Source organism: Oncorhynchus mykiss, chromosome 11 (genome assembly GCF_013265735.2).
Source record: "Oncorhynchus mykiss isolate Arlee chromosome 11, USDA_OmykA_1.1, whole genome shotgun sequence".
Taxonomy (NCBI): Eukaryota; Metazoa; Chordata; class Actinopteri; order Salmoniformes; family Salmonidae; genus Oncorhynchus; species Oncorhynchus mykiss.
Genome location: NC_048575.1, coordinates 42,137,583 through 42,158,097, shown reverse-complemented (window position 1 = coordinate 42,158,097; position 20,515 = coordinate 42,137,583). Strand labels below are relative to the sequence as shown.

The 20,515-nt window shown below is 41.7% G+C and overlaps 1 protein-coding gene and 1 long non-coding RNA gene across 4 annotated transcripts; one reads left to right on the top strand and one right to left on the bottom strand.

Moving 5' to 3' along the window:
• Nucleotides 1-1,071: 1,071 nt before the first annotated feature.
• LOC110535709 (nuclear receptor subfamily 2 group F member 1-A) lies at nt 1,072-12,098 on the bottom strand. Of its 3 annotated transcripts, none has more exons than XM_021620899.2 (3): nt 7,407-8,600; nt 5,613-6,140; nt 1,072-2,283 (listed from the first exon to the last, which is right to left on the bottom strand). In XM_021620899.2, the coding sequence occupies exons 1-3, from the start codon at nt 7,831-7,833 to the stop codon at nt 2,009-2,011; spliced, it is 1,230 nt and encodes a 409-aa protein (XP_021476574.1). In that variant the 5' UTR covers nt 7,834-8,600; the 3' UTR covers nt 1,072-2,008. The 3 variants fall into 3 exon arrangements, with proteins under 3 accessions (XP_021476574.1, XP_036791384.1, XP_021476575.1); XM_036935489.1 differs by lacking the exon at nt 7,407-8,600 and adding an exon at nt 11,848-12,098 and having other exon boundaries at nt 1,946-2,283; XM_021620900.2 differs by having other exon boundaries at nt 1,946-2,283; nt 5,613-6,137; nt 7,407-8,604.
• LOC110535710 lies at nt 8,802-18,697 on the top strand. Its single transcript, XR_005034633.1, has 5 exons — nt 8,802-9,017; nt 9,651-9,725; nt 16,262-16,294; nt 16,646-18,373; nt 18,461-18,697. It is a non-coding gene; the product is annotated as an uncharacterized LOC110535710 (long non-coding RNA).
• The last annotated feature ends 1,818 nt before the right edge of the window (nt 18,698-20,515 follow it).

Below are 20,515 nucleotides of genomic sequence, written 5' to 3'. Positions count from 1 at the left end.
GTAGAGTATATGGAAATTATACTGGATTCATCCTGTACGCTTAGAGGTCTCCTCTCAAAAACATTTTTTTAAAGGGTAAGGAGACAATGGTACGCAAGAGACATGCAGCCTCTACATGAAGCTACTCCACAGAGTACCGTGCAGTCGAAAATCAGAATCCAACACCTTGAGGACTTCGTCGATCTATTCATGATATTCTAAGTGTCGGCTATATTCAAGCCTAGGCCACAAACACACTGCTTTGCCTCTGCACATTTCCTCTCCCATTTGTCTCTGCCCCTGTGCACTTTTGTTTATCGCTGTCTCATTCACTCTCTATTTTCCATTACAATGCATCGCATTCGATGTTCCTTCCTATCGACTGGCTTGCATGCTGTAAAATACATTTTCCAAATTGATCACGCATTTTACATCTGTTTTGCAGCTAGCGTAATCCCTAGCTAAGATGCGTTTCAATATTGAAACAATACTTCCAAGCGTATATTTTTAAAGGGGCGAATGCATATGTTTCGTTTCTGCAGTGAGAGGTGAATTGAGAATCACCTTGATTAAGCCACAGGAGGCAGTTTAGAGAAGCCTCGGTGGCGCGCCTGCTTTCATTGCTGTCTGAGAAAATATGAACCAGTCATTAACGCGCTCACAGACAGCGAGCAGCGTCACTACCGTCTAATTCGGCACATAACATGTGCTTCTTTGTGTTCATACCCAGTCGTGAGTGAGTGCATGAAACAGTAACATACAGCGAGCTATGCAATGAACACACCAGCCAACCAATCTAAATAACGCATGTTCTATGTTCACGTCATCTTTCTCCATCGCTCCCCCCCATTGAAGAATAAGCCATACTTGAAGCAAAATGACAATAATGCATTTGAATGTTTGTGTAATTGTGCAAGACAAAACTGGAGAACGCATGTACAAGGCAAACATATTGTGTAGCCTACACCTGTGTATGAAGAGTGACGTAAAGAAAAAAAGAGGACCACCTTATTTGGTTTGGCATTATGCTATCCCACACAATAAGCGCGAGCGCGCATCTTGAGCTTCAGATGAACATTCTTGAGAGTGAGACATTGTTGCCTATTTCTTTTTTAATAGTACAGTCACCATCACACAACTTCATCAACCGACCCTTCTGCAAAAGCTGCATCATGGAGTAAGCAAATTGAAGGCAACAACCAATAAAATTCAAGAAACAATGAAAATTTCAAGACGAAACAAACAAAATGTATTTGAAACGATATATTAAAAGTGCTTTTGATTTTCATGTCTCTCCTCTTTGACTGATGATCGACTCCACACACACTCATGACCAGGAAAAAGGTGCCACAGATGTCCTCTCCTCAAAATGTCCACGAGGTCAGTATGCTGCAGTTGCAGGTCCATAGTTCAACCATCAGTAGTGATATTGTCATAGCGATTAGACTTGTTTCTTATTTGTCTAAATTTCTTTATTTTTCTGTTTTAAATTCTCACTTCAATTTTAATTCTTGGAGAACATAGCTTCGACAACATATATCGCACTCATTATAAGAAGCAAAAGGTTATATCAAAAATTATTAGTATAGAATCACAGAAAAGCTGGTTTAGAACCAGAAAAAATACAAAACAGACAGGTACATAGACACAGGACATTTCTTATAATTGCTTGGAAACATTATTTTCCCGCTAAATCTTGATTCTTTTTTTTCTTACTGCGCATATGATGTTTTTCATTTTATTTGTATGTTTTTTTAATTATTATTTTTTTTACAAAAAAGGAAAATAAAGACTAGTATTTTACAAAATGAAGAGTACTGTTCTTGAAGACGAGAGTGGATTTACACAGGTGTAAGTCCAGTTCCATATTTTCTGTACATAACGTATTCCATCTCAGATCTTAGTCCCAGAAGACAAAAAAAAGCATGTCATGTCTTCCAATGTGTTCAAAAAGGTCCTATATATAGTCTTCTTGTACGGGATGCTGAATTTTGGTCCTTTTTCTCTCTTTTTGTCACTCTCATTCGGATCATTGGATGGACATGTAAGGCCAGTTGAAGCTGCTCCCGGATAATAGCATATCCCTGATGAGGGTTTCAATAGGAGTTTTACCTACCAAGCGGACGAAGAACAGCTGCTCAATTACCGATGAGGAGACGGTGCGGAGAGAGGGCAGCCGCAGCAAGAGCTTGCCAAAGCGGCTGGGCTGGTTAGGGTACTGGCTCCTCACGTATTCCTCCAGGGCGCACTGAGACTTCTCCTGCAGGCTTTCGATGTGAGCCGCATCTGACAGGCCGCAGGCGTCTGTGCAGGCAAAAAAGAGAAACACAAAAGCACTCTGGTTATCATTCAACATCAGCGTTACGTGTTATTGACAAAGTGAAATAAACAAACACACTGCCCAAACATGCTACATCACATTGAGTAAGAGGGACTGTCATATAGAATAAACAAGGGCGATATGTTCAAGTGGGGAACGCACCACACAGCGGCAGATACCTCTACACGTTCATAAACCAATCAAAACAAAGAATATGCCGCTAACTGGGATGGAAAATGGTGTGCAGTATAAGCCTATAACATTTCCAATGGAGGAAGCAGAGGGAAATGTATAGGCCCACTCATGCTTTCTGACTCAGGGGACTCAATTCTATACAAATGTATAAAATACATTGATTACGTTGAAATTGCAATGGCTGTATATGACCTAATTAGTCTACTCTCAATAAGCTGTTAAGACATTTTTCCGCTCTTTACTTGATAGACCATGCTTGGCCTGCTTTTCAATGTAGCTTAGGAAAGGCCGCTGGAAGCAATCAAATTTATTAGCGGGGTGAAGTCAATAGTCACGCAAAAAACACGTAAAAATACGAAAAGGAACCAGCACAGCAACACATGCGAAATGTGTTTTGTACACAGTCGGGGGTTGTGGATTGCAGTCTGCATAGGCCTAAATAGAGAAATACACTCAATGTTAATGTCTTAAGATATGTTTGCGAATAGTACAAACTAAACTGTTTGTCGCCATAGCATAGGCTCACTGCTGTGGTTAAAAATCTGCAGTAAACGGTTGTGAAAGGCCAAGCATACTGGCATATGGACCGTTATGCTTTGTTGCAAGTGCACAGGAGAGATAGCCTCAATTCTCCAGCTCTAATACATTAAACATCGGACAATGCTATCCGAGAGGCTTTTAAGCCTAATCTTGATTTCTCAGGGCTATAACTCACTACGGCCAGACACAATAACCTTATGAACTCACTGACTGCGTGGGGGCAACTCGGAGATCTCGGGTTGATTTACTATGTATGAACTTATAGGCGGCACAACCCCATGTAGCCTATGCAAATCGGTTTGCATTACTTTTTGAGTGTCACTATTCAATAAATAAAACATTTAATCGGGGAGAAATTAATTACATTTCAAAACCTCTTGCAAATATAAACTTGTGAAACGCAACGCAATGACTAAGTTCAAAGCATTTCGGCGACTGCCCAGCAGTGAACGCATGAGTCAACAGAAAAAGAAAGCTCGCGAAAGGGCACTCTATAGTACACCAAACATAGAACTAACACTGAAAAAAACATAAAATACATATTTTCTAGATTCACATTTAAGTATCTGAACACAGATAGAAACATGTAATTAATTATGAAGACGCAATAGATAAACTGGACATAATAGGAACGATAAGAAGACAATCACCTAAACTAGGCTAACGCCTATGAGTTTCCTGTTTGAAAATAGCTAAAAGTAACCCAATTACAGTGTACAACACTGTAAACCTGGACTACAATAGTTTGCTACATATATCATTGGCCCTACATGTTGTCTCTTTCTAAAATGGACAAAAATCCAAGTTAAAGCTAGCTAGTCATCTTAAACAACTAACTATTCAGTTGTAGGCTATTTTATGTTAGATTTTATCTCATAATGTAACAACAACTTGGCACTAGGCCCTCAATGTCATAATGTTAGGTTGATGACTAATACAAAATATAAAAAAATATATATATATAAGTTTGCAATAGCAAAGGTAGTCTATAGGTAGACCAGATTGGCTTGATTGATCATTTAATATGCACGTAAATATATGTTTGTCTTTAAATGTTATTTTGCAATGATGACTCAAACGAGAACTCAAAGTTTCGATGCTAAGGACAGAAATGCCATAAACTATCCCAAAATCCAGGAAAAGTCCTCGTGAACAGATACAGCAGTGGTAAAGGTTCCCATGTCACTGAGGAGGGCAAACTAGAGGACTGGGGTAGGTTTAATTACATTGAATAAAACACTTCCTTTGAATCCCCCTTTGGCCACCAATCAAAACAAGTTCACTGAACACTCAACCTCAGTCTGTTTATCCACATCATTTTTTCAAAATAATTACAAAATGCATAACATCATATGTTACCTACATATCATGTAATATAATATATGCCTAATATAATATGCAATGAATGTATTTGAGTATTTAAAGTAGTGTGGATATGTTTAATATAGACCTAATCTAAAAAAAAACTATTAAGTAAGATGCTAATACTAGGTTACTTTAGGCTAAAGTAGGCTATAGGGGATGTCACTAAGCATAGTATTTTTTTTTTAGGATCTCGCGAGTGAAAATGTGTTTATTAAAAATATATAAATTTCCTTAAATTACAAAACACAATCATTAGCGAAATTGTGCGTAAATGTGAAATGTATTGATTGAAATAAGGCAATTTAATAAGAATTTGATAACTTTTAAATAGCCACATGATAGCTATTTTGAGCCACGGTCGAGTTGGGCTTTTTTTATCCACTAGGCCTACTCTCCACTATCCTTACGCAGTACTTGCAAATGGTAATGAGAGCAAGTGTCCACAGTCAAACTTTAAATATCTATAGGCCTATTATTACGCGCGACACCAATGGTAAACTTGCCTCAGCCAGATAGATAGTAATGAGCTGCCCTGTGTAGACTACTTTTCAAAATGTGGGATACTAATAGTTTAAGACATTAATTGTGAGAGGAAATATCAGTAAACAAAATAGCCCACATTCCCATATCAATCTCGAGCAATGTAATACAATGACATTTTAGGCTATTTCATCATTTTCTTTGATCAGGCAGCTAGGGATCATTTCCTGTTTTAAAATAACACGTGTTTGTGCGCGCAAAACATGAAAAACATGCGTCACAACATTAAAAGCCTACATGAAGTGTCATACTCAAATTGTGCTTTTCTTTGCGGATATAATGTAATAAAACAATACGCCTGGGACATAGACCAAAACAAATATCTATAGTTATCCGGATTTATAAAAAATATAATGCTTCATATGTTTTCAACAGTAATTAAATATTATATTGGCTTTCAATCTTTTAATATGAGGTAAAATACACATTTAAATGACGTTTTTGAAAATATTACATTAGACGCTGTCTGTGGGTCGGTTTGTTTACTTCTCTTTCGCTTTGGTTAACACACAAAATGTATAAATGTGAATATATGCAGCATGTTATTTACAAAACATAATGGAGTAGCCTGCACTAGACAGCCATGGCCTCTAGTCTGATTTTCACCCAGTCTTCCCCTTCACTGCCTGCCTATAAGACAAGGCCTTAACATAGTGGCATGGTAAACACTCACCTGATGTGAAGAGTACTATTGCCTTGATGCAGCTGTACTCTGCCGAATCAACGTGGAGGGCCTTGAGCTTCTCAACCTGCTCCTGGAAGATTCGAATGTGATCCATGAAAGCCACGACTCGGTCCGCAGACATTGGAGAAGCGTGGAGGCCTGCCGCGGCAAGCAGAGGGGCCACATGCAAAGGCATGGAGCACTGAGCTGCGTTTAGCACAAACAGCTCGCTCCACGTCAGCCTGAGAAGGGACACCTGGTCGGTGATCTGCAGATCGGGAAAGAAAGGGATGTTCCTAGCCCATTCCACAGCGCTGAAGAGCAAGCGAGCGGCCAGCTCGCAGATGTTCTCGATACCCATGATATTGTTGGGCTGCATGCACTGGCTTCCATATCGGGACGTCGGGTATGGTTCGGCCCGAAGCAATAAGGAGATGTATCCGGAGAGATAGCAATGGCCGTTCAGAGGGTCCCCGTTCGTCAGCGCGTACTGACCTGGGTTCGGTTGGGTTGGAGGCATTCGTCCTCGCTGAACCGCTGACAAAAAGAAAGAGAAGGAGAGGAAATGTGCATCCAGAACTGATGAACATTGTTGTATGTGCAACCTATGCCGAGAAGCATAAGGCAAGCTAGTGTTTTCTGCTCTCAAAATAAGGGGGTAACGTTTCCCATCCCAATCTATCTCAAACTGTAAATTATATAGTGTGTAAGATTGTGTGTTGTTTAAATAAATGATACCATTTTCAATATCACCATGCTCAATGTTGCACTGTTTACATTTGTATTGACGATGCATGCATCTAGATTAAAACACACACACACACAAATATTAAATATTGAACATAACGGGTGTTGCCATTTGCTAAATTGCAGTAATACAGGCCTATAGTGTAATTTAGGTATATGCTGCATCTAATTATTCAATGCAGCCCATGTGTCAGTTTACTACTGTATTTATCAACGTAAAGCTATTTTTCCCCATTACACCTGTGTTATACTGCACTAAAGAAGAATGGCATAGCCTAAATATATCAACACCAAATAAGAGTCAACCCCTTCTTAGCATAGCAATAGTTTGGTCAAGGAAGAATTGTTTAACAATGTGCTTGAAAAAGTATAATTGGTCTATATATATATTTTACATTTATTTATTGAGGATACATTAAATAACATGTATGGTAATTTTGGGGGTTTATTTAAAATACGAGAATTGCTATCATTTGTGCTCCAAAGAGAGGGAAAGTTACGGCCTCTCATACATTTTGAGGCAAAACAATGTGCTCCGCACAACTTCTCCAGTATTACTCTAGCTGCCTAAGCATATGGAACAGGAGGGCGATGTGGTTATGTTGTCTGTTCGTTTTAATGCACAGACAAACCAAACACTTGTGTATCACTACTACACATGTAAGGAAGTGCACTTCATGTTCTCTTTTACACACACACACACACACACACACACACACACACACACACACACACACACACACACACACACACACACACACACTATTAAAAACCTATAAAACACTAAATGCAAATAGCAAATAGTTATGTTTAGTTTTGACGTTCACAAAAACGTCCGTCAAGTAAATAGCTGCTTTGTTATACAACCTATATTTTGTAGCTGCTTTCATTACATTTTACCCTCTATAGGCTAAACGCGTACATGCACATTCCTGGAAAAAACATGGATGTGCAACGGATGTCTAATGTATATGACCTTTATGCAACATGGCAGCTCTACTCGTCTATGGAACTCAGTATGCGTAATCATATGTGGCATTAAAAAAAGATATTCACCTTCCCGCCGCATTCCCACTTTCAAACATTTCTTCAGCCGACAGTATTGGCACTGATTTCGGTGGTGTTGGTCAATGGGACAGTTCCTATTGGCACGACATGTATACGTTAAGTTCCTTCTGACACTCCTCTTGAAGAAACTTTTGCATCCCTCGCAGGTGAACTGACCATAGTGCTTGCCGCTCGATTTGTCTCCGCAAACAACACATTCTATATGCTGTGGACCAGAATTCTGACTCCCCTTTTCCCCAGCAGTCCCAGGTGTTGACGGGGGTCCTGGCTGACTAGGGGTCTGCGGAGTGTGCGGGGCTGCCGACGCCGTCTGCTGTTGCTCCCTCGCCGGCTGAGTTGCTGGATTTGGGCCGCTTGGAGGTCCTCCGACCACGTCTTCCTGCGGATCTCGCCAGACGCTAACTACCATTGCCATATCTCGGGCCCGAAAAGTGCGATAAAGCGAACTGATCGCTGGGATTTATAAAGCGAGGGGAGAAAAAAGATCTCAAACACGACAGTGCAAAGTCAAATCGGAGCAAACAATCTCCTATGAGAAAGAAGGGAGCAGAACACGATCAATACATTCAAAATAAAGGACACGATAGAATAAGCACCCGATCAGGATATGCAAGTATCGGGAGGCCAGTTCCAAGGTAAATTGCAGTTAGCCATTCAGGTACCCAATCTTGAAGAAAAAGCGAGCCAGACGTAACAAAAATGCAGTTTGGTATAAAATAGCCAGAAAGGAGGCAGGAGCGATTCACATGGACGTAGAAATGAACATAAAATCTTTCAAAGACACGCGATCCAAAGTGCTGCGAGAAATAAATTCCCTTCTCTTTTCTTCCTTGCTCCTTACTCCCGTCTTCGCTGTTGGAGGGGAGGAAAAAACTGAAGAGCAGGATTTTACATCTATATTCTTAAATAAACCTCATCTCGTCCAGCAAAAAGACCGCGTCGCCGTAGTGCCCATGTAGTTTCACCTCTCCAGCAGGAATGGAGCGAACACGAAGAGATAAAAATAAGGAAGGGAAAAAAAACAACTAATAGAATATGCAAGACGGAGAGACCCAAAAATGAATGCGTTTAAACGGGAAGACCAGCAGAGCAATGTTTCCGAAACCGGGATCTTCGCGAATGTCTGTATATAGTGAACTTTGACACTACTATTGAAACTGACACGTTTCTATGGAGATCGCTGCGCCTTATATGGTGCTCGTGTCAAGGAGCCAAGAGAGAGGCTGCTGGCAACTGATAATCAAAGGCGACTGACTGGCCAGAGCCCTGCATTGAGGGGGGAGAGGGAAAATGGGAGGCTAAGGTTAGCCAAGCCTCTTTCTCTCCATTGGTTAGAGTCCTCGTTCCTCGCTACCTACGACTGGGGGCTCTGACAAGCACAATTTACATTGAGCTCGCCTCGCGCTGCTATTTACTTTGAAACCTGATTAGCCTACGGGCCGTCTATTGTCACAAAAACAGGAAGAAACCCTGGATAGAATAGCCGAAAAGATGGGTGAAAGAAGGGACAAAGCTTTGCGCACGTGAAATAAACAAACGTGCGCGGCGAAAGGGACTCGCATAGAAGGACTCGCATAGAATTCCCCAAAGTTTGAAATGGTTTGTTTTGAGACTGCTATCTTAATTATAAATGCGTGAGATATAATTATTTATGTATGATGTATTTTATTATAGGCTACATGCAGCCTACAGCATTTGGTGATGCGTAATACTGTGGTACACGCGTCAACGTTACATTTCCATTGTAAAAAAAAATGATTGGGGTCCAAAATTGCAGGGTCAAATTAGGGAAAATGACAATGTAAGAAATGATGCATAGTAGCCTAGACAAGTCGTGTTAGAATAGACAGAAAGGGTGCGATGGCGCCAACGAATCTCACAATCACATCGACTAAGAAGAAATACTCTGTAACAGTTGTGGTTTTAAGGCCTGCCCAATCACTAAATGGGTGTCATATTATGTCTTAATAATGACAATAACTCAAAATCATGTGAAGCTGTTTGAAAATTGCACGGGGATTCCGGCTTTTTGTGTGTTGATACTGAAGCCTGCATGCGCTTCCAACTAAAAAATGTCTGGATCGGTCTGCCATCTAGCGTACAGTATACAATTACAACCACATAGTAATGCATAACGCACATCTATTGTTATCAACCTTGTAAAATTGTTTTAAAAAACAAGTAAACTCCTGAAAATTGCTTTCTTTTTTTTTATTCATATTTTTTTTACAGGTGCTGTGTTCCTGAAAAAGATTCCAAACACAACAGCTGCTGCTTCTTTTTTTAGATTGAGCAAAGTCCTTCAAGGTAAAAATCACTTGAAAGGAGTGTAACTTAGCTCAGATAACATTAACATGAAACTTACAATCTCGGGTAGTGTGAATATGACAACAGATACAAAAACCTGTAGGCTACATAGTCACCAAAGTCATCAAAACTGTGTTCAGTGGGGCTACAAGCCTGGTGCGTCGACATGCATCCATAATAGCATACACTAAATAGAGGAAAGGGTATTTTCAGTATTTTCAAATGAAGTGAATAGTTTATGAACACATTTGTTATTGTCTTTCCGACTATGGTCAGCTATTAAGAGATATAATGGAGCGCTATTATGCAAGTACCCCCCTTGCAAACGCATAGGAGAAATGGGTGTTTTTAAGTAGCCTATTCAACAGCAGAGCTCTTCCCGTCCCCCGTCTCAGACACTGCACTGAGACTCCCGGTCTTGTCTCCAGCTCTTTGAAAAGGTGAAACGAATAAGATTAAATCGGACAAAGAATATTCTGTAAGTGTATCATTAAGATTTTACTATACAGATTGGGAAGGGAGTTGGACGGAGAGAGAGAGAGTGGAAGAGGGGGGGGGGGCAGCGAATAAGAGCAGAGGGAAATAAGGCTATAGCACGAAAACAGTGAGAAAAACGAGAAAGTGGACAGCAGGACATTAAAAGAAGAAGCACCCAGCGACGAATATTAGGCTATGGTGGACGGAAAACATCGGTAACTGAATTTGGCTAACACCAGCCAGGCAAGTACACAATTAATTTCTGTTTCACCTATTCACAAGTAGCTTTAAATGCTAAGAATACATTCTTGCCTCGCCACACGACCATGCAGACCCATGCATCTAGCCTATTTGTCTAAACAACCACTGTTACATTCCAGGGCGAAACTTTTGAGCTGCAGTACTTTGAATCTTTTCCTTTACATTCTAACCGGTTTTTAGGGACCCGTTTCTCCGTTTTAAGCTGTCTTCGCCAGTATATACTGGCATCGTTGATGCTGTTACCACAATTCAGGGAACCCTTTCCAAGTCGTGAGCATCTCACCTGTGCATGGCTATTTGTTGTTTGATCACATAATGAAATGATCGATAACAGCCTGTTTGTCTCAGAGATAGTGTCAACGGATTATAGGACAGTTGTTCGACCGAGCTGGTCAGGGTTGTAGGCTACTAGCTAGGCATGAGAATAGTACCTGGAAGACTTTCCGGCTGTTTTGCTTAGTCATATGAAAATATAGGAGGTTCACGATCATCAAATTATCATTATTTCATTGCAAAGTTTGCAGTTACAATTTCAACCACACAATGTTAGATAAATTAGAAGAAAGTATGTCAATTTAAAGGCACGTTTTACGTAAATGAAATGATTTACCTCAAATGCCCTATTGTTTAGTAGATCATTGAGCCATAAATACAACTTACATCGAGCGATATTGATACAAGCATAGGCTATGAAATACATGTTTGGTGAGACTATAATCAACTTCGAATCCCTCGTGTCTCAGATGATAAGTTGATGCTATAAATGCAATTTTTAGGTTCCCCATAACAGGAATTTATAGGCCTACCATTCATTTCTATGTTACACATTGAGGTATGTTATATGTTATTACCAAAAATACCAAATGCTTTTCTTAGTGCAATATATTTGCACACGTAGCCTATGCATCCGGACACACATACATTTTCTGAGCATCTGCGCTGAGGTCCATATAAATAGGCCTACGTGGACTTCATATACTGTATTTGTTTTAAATATAGGCTACATTAGGCTCATTTCCAAGTGATGGGGTTTCTCTCTCTCCGTTTTTTATAACAAACAAATCGAATTCTGCAGACCGACTTCACCCCACAAACATGTTTTTCGCTTCTGCAAGCAGTCAATCGAGCTTTATGAACTCTTGTGGAACAGTTGTGAAAGCAATAAAAGGCCATGATAGCCAAGCCTCCTACTCCGGGAACACAGAGGCAAATATATAAGCATTTCAGATCATTTAAAACACCTAACAACGTTGCAGGAATATAGCTAATAATATAATCCTCAAGGATTTAGTTTAGGTTATGCAGACGCTTCAGTGCAGTGAATATATAGTCATGAGTCACCACACCGTTCAAGCTGACAGAGAGCATTCATTGCTTTCTTTACCTGATGCTTCAGAGGCCTCAGTCGAAATGCCTCCTGTAAAAACAAGTATTATGTTTCTTCACGACGAGAGAGGGCAACACACATCCGATCTCCGCTGTTCCCATCCCGCGCCCGCCTAAGAATCTGCCTCTAACTGAACCAACTTTTATGAAGAAAAGGCTGCGGTGTTTTGTTCCAAAGATATATAGCCTATATGTCAACCAAGAAAATATGAGTCTAAAAAACCATGAGAAAATGGTATTAGAGACGTGCCAAGTGCATGGGGCCTGCATCAGTGTTTTAAATAAGGCTACAAATGAGGGGAGCTGTCAATTATTGCACACCAATTAATATGCGTAATAACCTACGTTACATGTGCAACTACATTTCACTAAAACTCTGTACTTGAGTGATTTATGATAATTTAATTTGATAAAATAACTAACACTTAAATTAACATAGCAATGTTTAAACAGATAACAGAAACATCTGAAGACAGATGGCTGAAGTATTACTTCTTCTGCGCCTTTTAAAACTTTTCCACATAGCTTATCACTGGAAGTATACAGGCTAGACCGGAATAATGAAACACGTTTATAATTGTACTATTTTGATTGGTTTTGATGTGTTCTATGTAGCCTAATATCCTAGTTTTGTTATAGATGTCTCTCAACTTTAAACAAAACGTACAGATTATTTGGAAAAATACATTTTGCGTTGTGAATTTGGCTACATAAAAGAAAAAATGAAGATGCCCAGTGCTGCTGCTTCTCTGTCGACCCAAGCTGTGCGTTATACTTTAATGTGTGAGTTGGAGGTTTTGTTGCGTGCCCCTCTACTTTGAGTCGTTACGAGTTGAAAGAGAAGAGGAGGGGGCTTTTGTCCAATCTGATCCCTAACTATTCGGGGCTCAGATTGGTGTGAAAGGGACGAGAAGGTCACTTGAAAATCGCCTTTTATCCGCTGCCATTTTCTCTATGGATCAGCAACTTTCAATAGACATAATCTAATCGCTCTTAATGGAAAAGCTATTCGTGAGAAATAGGGAAAATATTTGAGAGCCTCGCTACTTAAAATCGCCACGTTTAACGTAGGCCGTTGGACAAAATTATCTGACGCAAATGATGGTTGAACGGAATAAAGGGAAATGCTTTTCATAAATTGAAACGTAAACTATTAGGACTAGGATTTTACAATAAACTCAAAGCTATATCATGAACGTGAACACCTTTCGTTCAGAACTAAATATGAGGAAGTATATCACCTGAGATAGTCAACAAGCAGTTCAGTCACGCTAGAAATGTGACCTATTAGGCTACCGCCTGTCCTTCGTGTTTATTCGGCTACTTTTAGGCTTATGCCTGTTACACGTAGGCCTATACATGAAACGTGTGAGAAATGATATTTAATATTTCTTACCGTAGGCCTAACTCCCAACTATTGCTTGGTGACATGCAAGATTGACAGACCAACGCGATCTCACACTGTCAAAGTAGCTAACAGGTTCATTTGGAATTGTTTCTTCAATGTTTTAATCATGGGCCTGAATACACCACGATGAATAAAGCAACACACATTAGGATTTTCGGGCTGGGAAAGCCAAGGCTATAATTGTAGACAATAAGGCCGAAATGACTTTTCCAATTAGCTTGTGGTTGGAGTTTAGTTAGAGGGACTGTCAGTTTACTCGATGGGTAATGGCTTTATTGCTCACAAAACCATCATCTATTTAGAGCACATGTGCTAATTACTTTGGATGGTCTCAGAGACCGAGATCATAAATCCATTAGCACTAAAATCCTGATAGTTTTACAGTGCAAACACTGTAATTCTGTAGTTCACCAAAAACCCATCTGCAAGCACCAGTAGAGACATCAAAGTAACACCCTTTTCTGAATTGTTAACCCGGCAAAAACGGGCAACCTGACATAAATTACATAAATTACATTGTTATAAGTGATGAAAATCACGTGTAAGGTAGGCCTAGTTTAGTAGGGTATGACGCAATTCAGCACGCAATTCAAGGAGACCAAATCAAAACACCTACACTGACTTAATATGGTACGCCTAATATCTTGGTGGCAAACAAAGAAGACAATTAGCAAAACAACTTAAATCATAATTGTATCATTGAATGGGAGAAGACACCATATTATCCTAGTTAATGCAACCAATGGCCAAGCGCTGAGGCTATTGTGATAGTTTCAATGTCTTGAGACTTTTTAAATCACCTCATTCCATATAATGTGAGGACATCCCTTTACCGCATAGTGCTTGAACAGTCTTTCCTTTTCTCAACTACAACTATCTACAGCGACCGAGGTAACATGGACACAGGTTCCAAATGCAGCGGATGAAGGCATTTCACACTTAAAGTCATTTATTGCGGGGAAACCGGAGGGCAAAGGTGGAATTCTTGAGAAATTCTACAAGGATAGAGGAGCTTTTAGATTTTTGCACGCGGATTACTTTTCATCCTATCGCCACATTAACCCGAAAACACACTGTAGATAGACCAAGGACAAAAAAGGCAGAACAAGATTATCTCCCGTGCAAATTTGCGACCCCGTACATAACCATTTAAGGAGTATTAAACTAAAACTAGAGTAAAGAGAGAAAGGAAGACACAGAGCCCGGAGAAGTGGCTTGTCTCATTTGTCCATCCTGAAGCTGGGAGGTGAACTAAATCACGAGATACATTTCCAATGTAAACTTGCCCGTCATTGTGCATCATTTTGTAGTGAAATGAGTGGCATCACTTCAAGTATCCATAATGTTTTTCTTAAACCAACACACCCAGTGGGCGCTTAATTAGAATTTTGTCTGGCTGAACCGCCACCGTGCTGTAATAGGGCATGACTGAGCAGGTTTAGACAGGGAATAACATGTTACATCAAGACAAAAAAATAAATCAAGCTCAACCTCGTTTTTGATCATTTCTCATATATTTTTTTTTACAAGACTTGCTTCTGATGATAAAATGCTTGCATAGACTAATTTACATGTAGCCATTCGTTTTACAAACCAGGGAATAGTGGACAGTTATGTGAGCCATAAGCTATGGTTTAAGCATGATCCCTGAACAAATTAATTTGATTAATAGTAGGAAAATGAGATGTGTTAAATATAAGTGCATCCACAAACTGTATGGAAAATTACATTATTGGATCCCCTTGTAATTACACAGCTAGAACGAATCAAGAATGCAGATAAGTGTAATAATAATAATAATAATCCGAATCATAATAATAATGTCATGACAGTATTTAAACACACACATACACACACACACACACACACACACACACACACACACACACACACACACACACACACACACACACACACACACACACACACACACACACACACACACACACACACACACACACACACACACACACAGGTGCTTCGGTATACTCACATCTTATGGGGTGGGGTGTGGGGTGTTATCATTAGAGAAATATATTGCCTGCAACATTTGTGAAATGATCAGAGGTGTATATGAACACCCATAAGTGTGGCAACCAGTGCTGGGCCAGTGATGAATCATCAAAACGAAGAAAGAGAGTCGGCACTATTCCCTTTCCAAGTGCTGTAATTGCTTTCAGGCAACAAAATAGAGAATGTTTTGGCCACGATAGCCTTTGTTAGGTGCTTTGAACTGTTCAGTGCACCTGGTTGGTAGAAGAACACATGGGCAAATCACAAAAGACCACAAATACCCTTTTCTTTTTTAGACATTTTCACATTCATTTGGAAACGGAGTGTGTGTATCTATGTGCGATTGAGTTGACGCGTTAGTGAGTGAGTGTGTGTGCACGCGTGCATAGTGTGTGTGAAATGAAATGATTCCACAGCTATTGCCCACTATTTAAATTGACCATCAAAGCTACGCTGGATTTTGGATATGGCTACTTCAGGACCTTTGCCCTGAAGTAAACCAATGTCAGGTGTCCCTGCCGAATGATGACGAACACACCTCTGTGGCACCTCGTCTGTTGAACTAAACAGAGAATATCTCCTTACCTTTCAGTTTGGGTAAAAGGGTTAAATCATTTTTGCTTCAGGATGCATCAGATACTTATTACAAGTAACTTAAAATATCAACCCCAGCCCTCATACAGTACACACCCACTGAAAAGCAACAAGGCTGCTAATTTTTAATTCTCGAGCTGACAGATTGTGACCTTATCAGTCCGTTGTTCCCTCTCCCCATGAAACTCTTCCGAGAAATTATTTATACTTTTGTTGGTGGAAAGCCAGGGGGGTCACATTGAAGAAAACATCTACATTCAAAACCAAACGTAACTTTAAACCAAACCATATGTTATTACTTTATGGCAATTTCCATACGACAAGTTCATTTGTTTGTGTGTGTGTGTGTGTGTGTTCTCGTCATCAACAATGAACTAATTGTGTTTCCTCCTAACAGGGAGTGAGCGACTGTGCAAACTGATCATGCCATGTAAGTTCCACTGCTGCTACACTGGCCCTTTTCACCAATTCACTGAGACATCTCACTAGTCTACCACTTATCGATTCAAGGATGGAATAATTGACCAACAATACACCTTTATTGTATTGGTATCACCTGAATTCTCTCTGGAATCAGATCCGTAATATCATCTTGATACTGTGTACAGGGCATGGCCAAAGTCAAGTAGCCAATCAGAAGGCAGCGTGACGCACACAGGGCCAATGATAGCCACCCACTGTGTCATTTTATCTGGCTTGCCTTGCATTGAAAGTGTGTCTTAAAAGCAGCTCTCTCCCCTCTCATCAATGTCTCTGTGTTGTTTTTTTCCTTCTCTCTCAGACTGAAAGGAACGTCATGGCAAGTCCCCCTCCTTTGGAATAAAGAGCATCACCTTGTCACGCAGTCAGAATCGACAGAGGGTTGTCATGTGTAAAACAAATGTCTCTGTTTATATAAGCTCAGTCGCAGCAGCAGCCGTGACATCGTGACGTCAGCCCCGTCGCACAAGGTGCGGCTCACACAACGGCCACGACCTGGATTTATTTGACCGTTGACATCCGAATAATGTAGTCTTCAGAAGTATTAATAATGACGCCAAAGAAAATACTGATTATCAAAACTCCCAGCTTAGGTAGATACTCCCTATGCATTTGTCTACAAGGTAAAGGGTTGCTATTATGCCTGTGTCAGTAGGTTCAAGGCAAGACAGACCAACACGAATTTCGGCTGTGCACAGAGGACCGCCTACTGGGCGACGACAGAATGGTGGCGACTCAACGTGTAGAATCGCTGGGAAATGATCCGAAAATCACGGCCAGTGTACTGTTGTCAGCGGTGGTGTGACGTCCAACCGCTGCGCACCTGCGGTGCACGGCCGACGTTCCTGTTGGTCTGTCTTGGCCTTACGACTATATATGAGCTTCGCCAGTGTCCGTAGCTGAAGGTATCTACTGTCAGAGATGATCATCATGCCTGTGTCAGAGATGATCAACATGCCTGTGCTTGTGTCCTCACTGCCCTGGCCCTGGAACCAGAGGACATATTTACAGGGTGTACTAACCTTTAACGCCACACTGCTCTCCTCTCCACCTCACTCAGCTAACCTTAATCCCTCCAATCCAGCAGCCCACACAGCTCTGAGGGCCAACGGAAACAGAATCAATGCTTTATGAATATGTATATAATGTATAATGACATTCTCAAGTCCAAGTGTATTTGTGATGCCATTCGTGTTTGATTGTCAACGTTCTATTTGTCATATTCAGAAGCGAAGGTGAAGCTAGCTGTATTATGCTACGCTGGGCAAAAAGGTTTTGGACGTACGTGATCAAGTGCCTTTCCTTTACTAGTCGTTTAATTTATGTATGTGGATTCTGTGTGTGTGTGAGAGACCACATGGCAAGTTTACCTCAGATGACCCCGCTGACATGAGGCGTCCGAGCTGAATTCAAGCCGTGACAAATGGGTTCTGGGCCTGAACAGCAGACATTCCACAACATGTTCCTCTTCAGCAACTCCTCCTCTCCTTCCTCTCCTTATCCCTTCCTACACTTCTCCCCTGAAACATCTATCTCTTCAAAGGTTGTAAGAATGCACTTATCAATCAAACATAAACCTGTTGTATGTATTGGAAGAGGTTGTGGGAATCTCCCTGAGCATGAACTTCCGAGGAAGGCAAGCCTTTACAGCGCTATTTGAATGCAATGCTCTACAAAGCTCTGGCGTATTTGCAGATGAATAAAGGGAAAAGAGAAGTGAACCCCTTGGATGTTAGTATCGTAAACCTTTCTTGATCAGTGATGTGGAGGTTGAGAGAAAATATAGCGCTGTGTTTAAACAGGATGTGTAGGTTGTAGCATCCTATCCTCCTCCCCCTGCAATATCCCCCCATTTCTTTAGCCCTCCCTCCCTCCCTCCCTCCCTCCCTCCCTCCCTCCCTCCCTCCCTCCCTCCCTCCCTCCCCTGTTTCTCTCTGATTTTCCAGAATGCTCCTCCACAGAATCCTGCCACCTGTGTCAGTGAAAAAAAAAGAAAGGCTATTGGTATTCCTCTTTGAGGCTGGTTAAGGTAAGTGCCAGCCCCCATTACGATGACAAGGCAAGTAATGATGCCGCTTGTTCCGCGGTTCCCCATGATTTATTTATGCTTTCCCAGGGAGTGATCCTACCACCTCCATCCCCAGTCCTACCCACTCGCGACATTTTTTAAGAACACATGCAGTCGCCACAGGTTAACGTCGGCGCCGCCATTGCATGTCACAGGCGGACCATACGGGAACGCAGGAGGCTGATGCAACGATGTGCTGGGATACCCTGAGTTTTAATCACGTGTAACTGTAGCATTACAGTCAGAGAAAGCAAAAGAATTGTCCGAATAAAATAATCAATCCAATTCACTTGTATTTTAATGTTTCATTTTTTTTTTGTGGGGGGGGGGGGGGGGTATTTGCATTGATTTTGTTGTCTGGTATTGCAAGCTGCTATAGAATAGAACTGCATGTATCAATGAGGGTATTGACGATTCCTGGTGTGGGTCATGTGACGCGATCATGTGCATAGATCTGAGCTCTCTAAAGTGGCTGAATTGAGGCGTACTAAGATGGCGCAGACCTAGCGGTGATACGTGCATGGGGATCTAACCTTTGTATGGTGGTGTGGTTCTCATTTTCACTTGTGAACAGAGGGGGGGTGGTTGTGGTCTCAGTGAGGCTGTGGGTGGCGACACGCGGCCCTTTTCGTCGGGCTGGGGGCCCGAGCCGCGGGAGTCTGCAATGCCGACAGAACGCGTCGTCATTCGAACAATGCCAACAGAATGCGATGGAATTGGAACAAGGCAACGCCACATAGTGAGGTTGTGCTCAATGTGATGGTTGGAGGGGAATCTCTGTTTTCAATGCCCACCCCCACAGTAGGGGTCGCGTTCTCCCTCTATCCCTCTCTTTCTGATCCCTCTCTCTCCCTCCTCTGCCCTCTCTGTCTGAGGAATTAATTACCAATACGCGGGCTATATGTCCAGTGTAAATAAATGATAAAGATCACCTGTCAGTCTTCCCATCAACCTGGAGGCCCAGAACAAGCTGGGGGAGGGAGGAAATACTGGTGTGTGAGAGCGAGAGTGACACTGTGTGTAATCATGGCTGTTCATGGTGTTGCTCTTCCAATTGTATTTATCCCTGCTTTGCACTCTGTAGACAGACAGTCGGCTGTAGTGTTAGGAGGCTCAGCTTGGAGCAAGATGATTCCTCGCTGTTGCCCCAGTGTTGGGCATTGCATGGTTGTCTGCCCCGTCCCCTGGGCCTCTCTCTCTCCCCCTGCCCTGCTCCCTGATTCGTTGGGTAAAAGCGCCCATGAATGATGGATGACTGTGTCACCGCAGCCTGCAAAGGATTAATTTGTTTCATTGATTTCTCTTTAGGCAGAATGCCAGCGCCTGCCGCTTCCCACCTTTTCCCAAGACTTCCAGCCGTAATAGACGGTAATGACTTAAGACAAATGAACCAGTTTCTTGTAAAAATAGCATCAAATAACCCCTGACTCTACTCACGAGCACATTGGGGGAGAGACGCTCGATGCGCTGGACGCTGGACCCCGGTAGTATTAACCCCGCGGAGAACATCCAGGCGCATTCTAGCAAAGCCGTACGTCTCCCATACTTACTGCTCTCTCTCAGGCCTCCCAATAGATGGGTAATGACTGGCTGTCTGGAGGGGCTGTGGGAGTGGGCTATTTTCACTGTAATGGAGGCCTTTACAGCCTTCCCTTAGTCTATACACACCTGCAGCACCAGCTAACTGCTAACAACATGATCTATGGCAGGCCCTTACTACACCACTTCACGGCAACATGCTGCTTAATGTGTTAAAGGGATATGCCGGGATTTTGGCAGTGAGCACGCCAGCAGACACCCGTCGACTTCCAGTCACTGCGCTAATGCCAGTTAGCATTGGCTCACGAAACTACCTCTAACTTCCTTCCCACTGGACACAGAAACATACAAAATGGTATCCACGAGTTCATCTGACTCTGCGGAGGTAGATTAAGGGCCTTAATGACAAAAATCCCAAAGTGTCCCTTTAAATCGTGTTATTTCACACTACATACTGAGTTGTTCCCCTGAATTCTGGCACACGCGCACAACTGTTAAGTGATACTGACTTAGAGACCTCTTCACTGATCCAAGGACACTCCGTCTTGCACTCCTCACGAAACC

What these genes read in the sequence shown, in the direction of transcription:
- LOC110535709 (XM_021620899.2), bottom strand. Translation starts at nt 7,833, where the DNA reads ATGGCAATGGTAGTTAGCGTCTGGCGAGATCCGCAGGAAGACGTGGTC. An exon ending in AGTGGGAATGCGGCGGGAAG is followed by an intron (nt 6,141 to 7,406) that starts GTGAATATCTTT and finishes TCTTTTTGTCAG; the next exon opens with CGGTTCAGCGAGGACGAATG. An exon ending in AATAGTACTCTTCACATCAG is followed by an intron (nt 2,284 to 5,612) that starts GTGAGTGTTTAC and finishes TTGCCTGCACAG; the next exon opens with ACGCCTGCGGCCTGTCAGAT.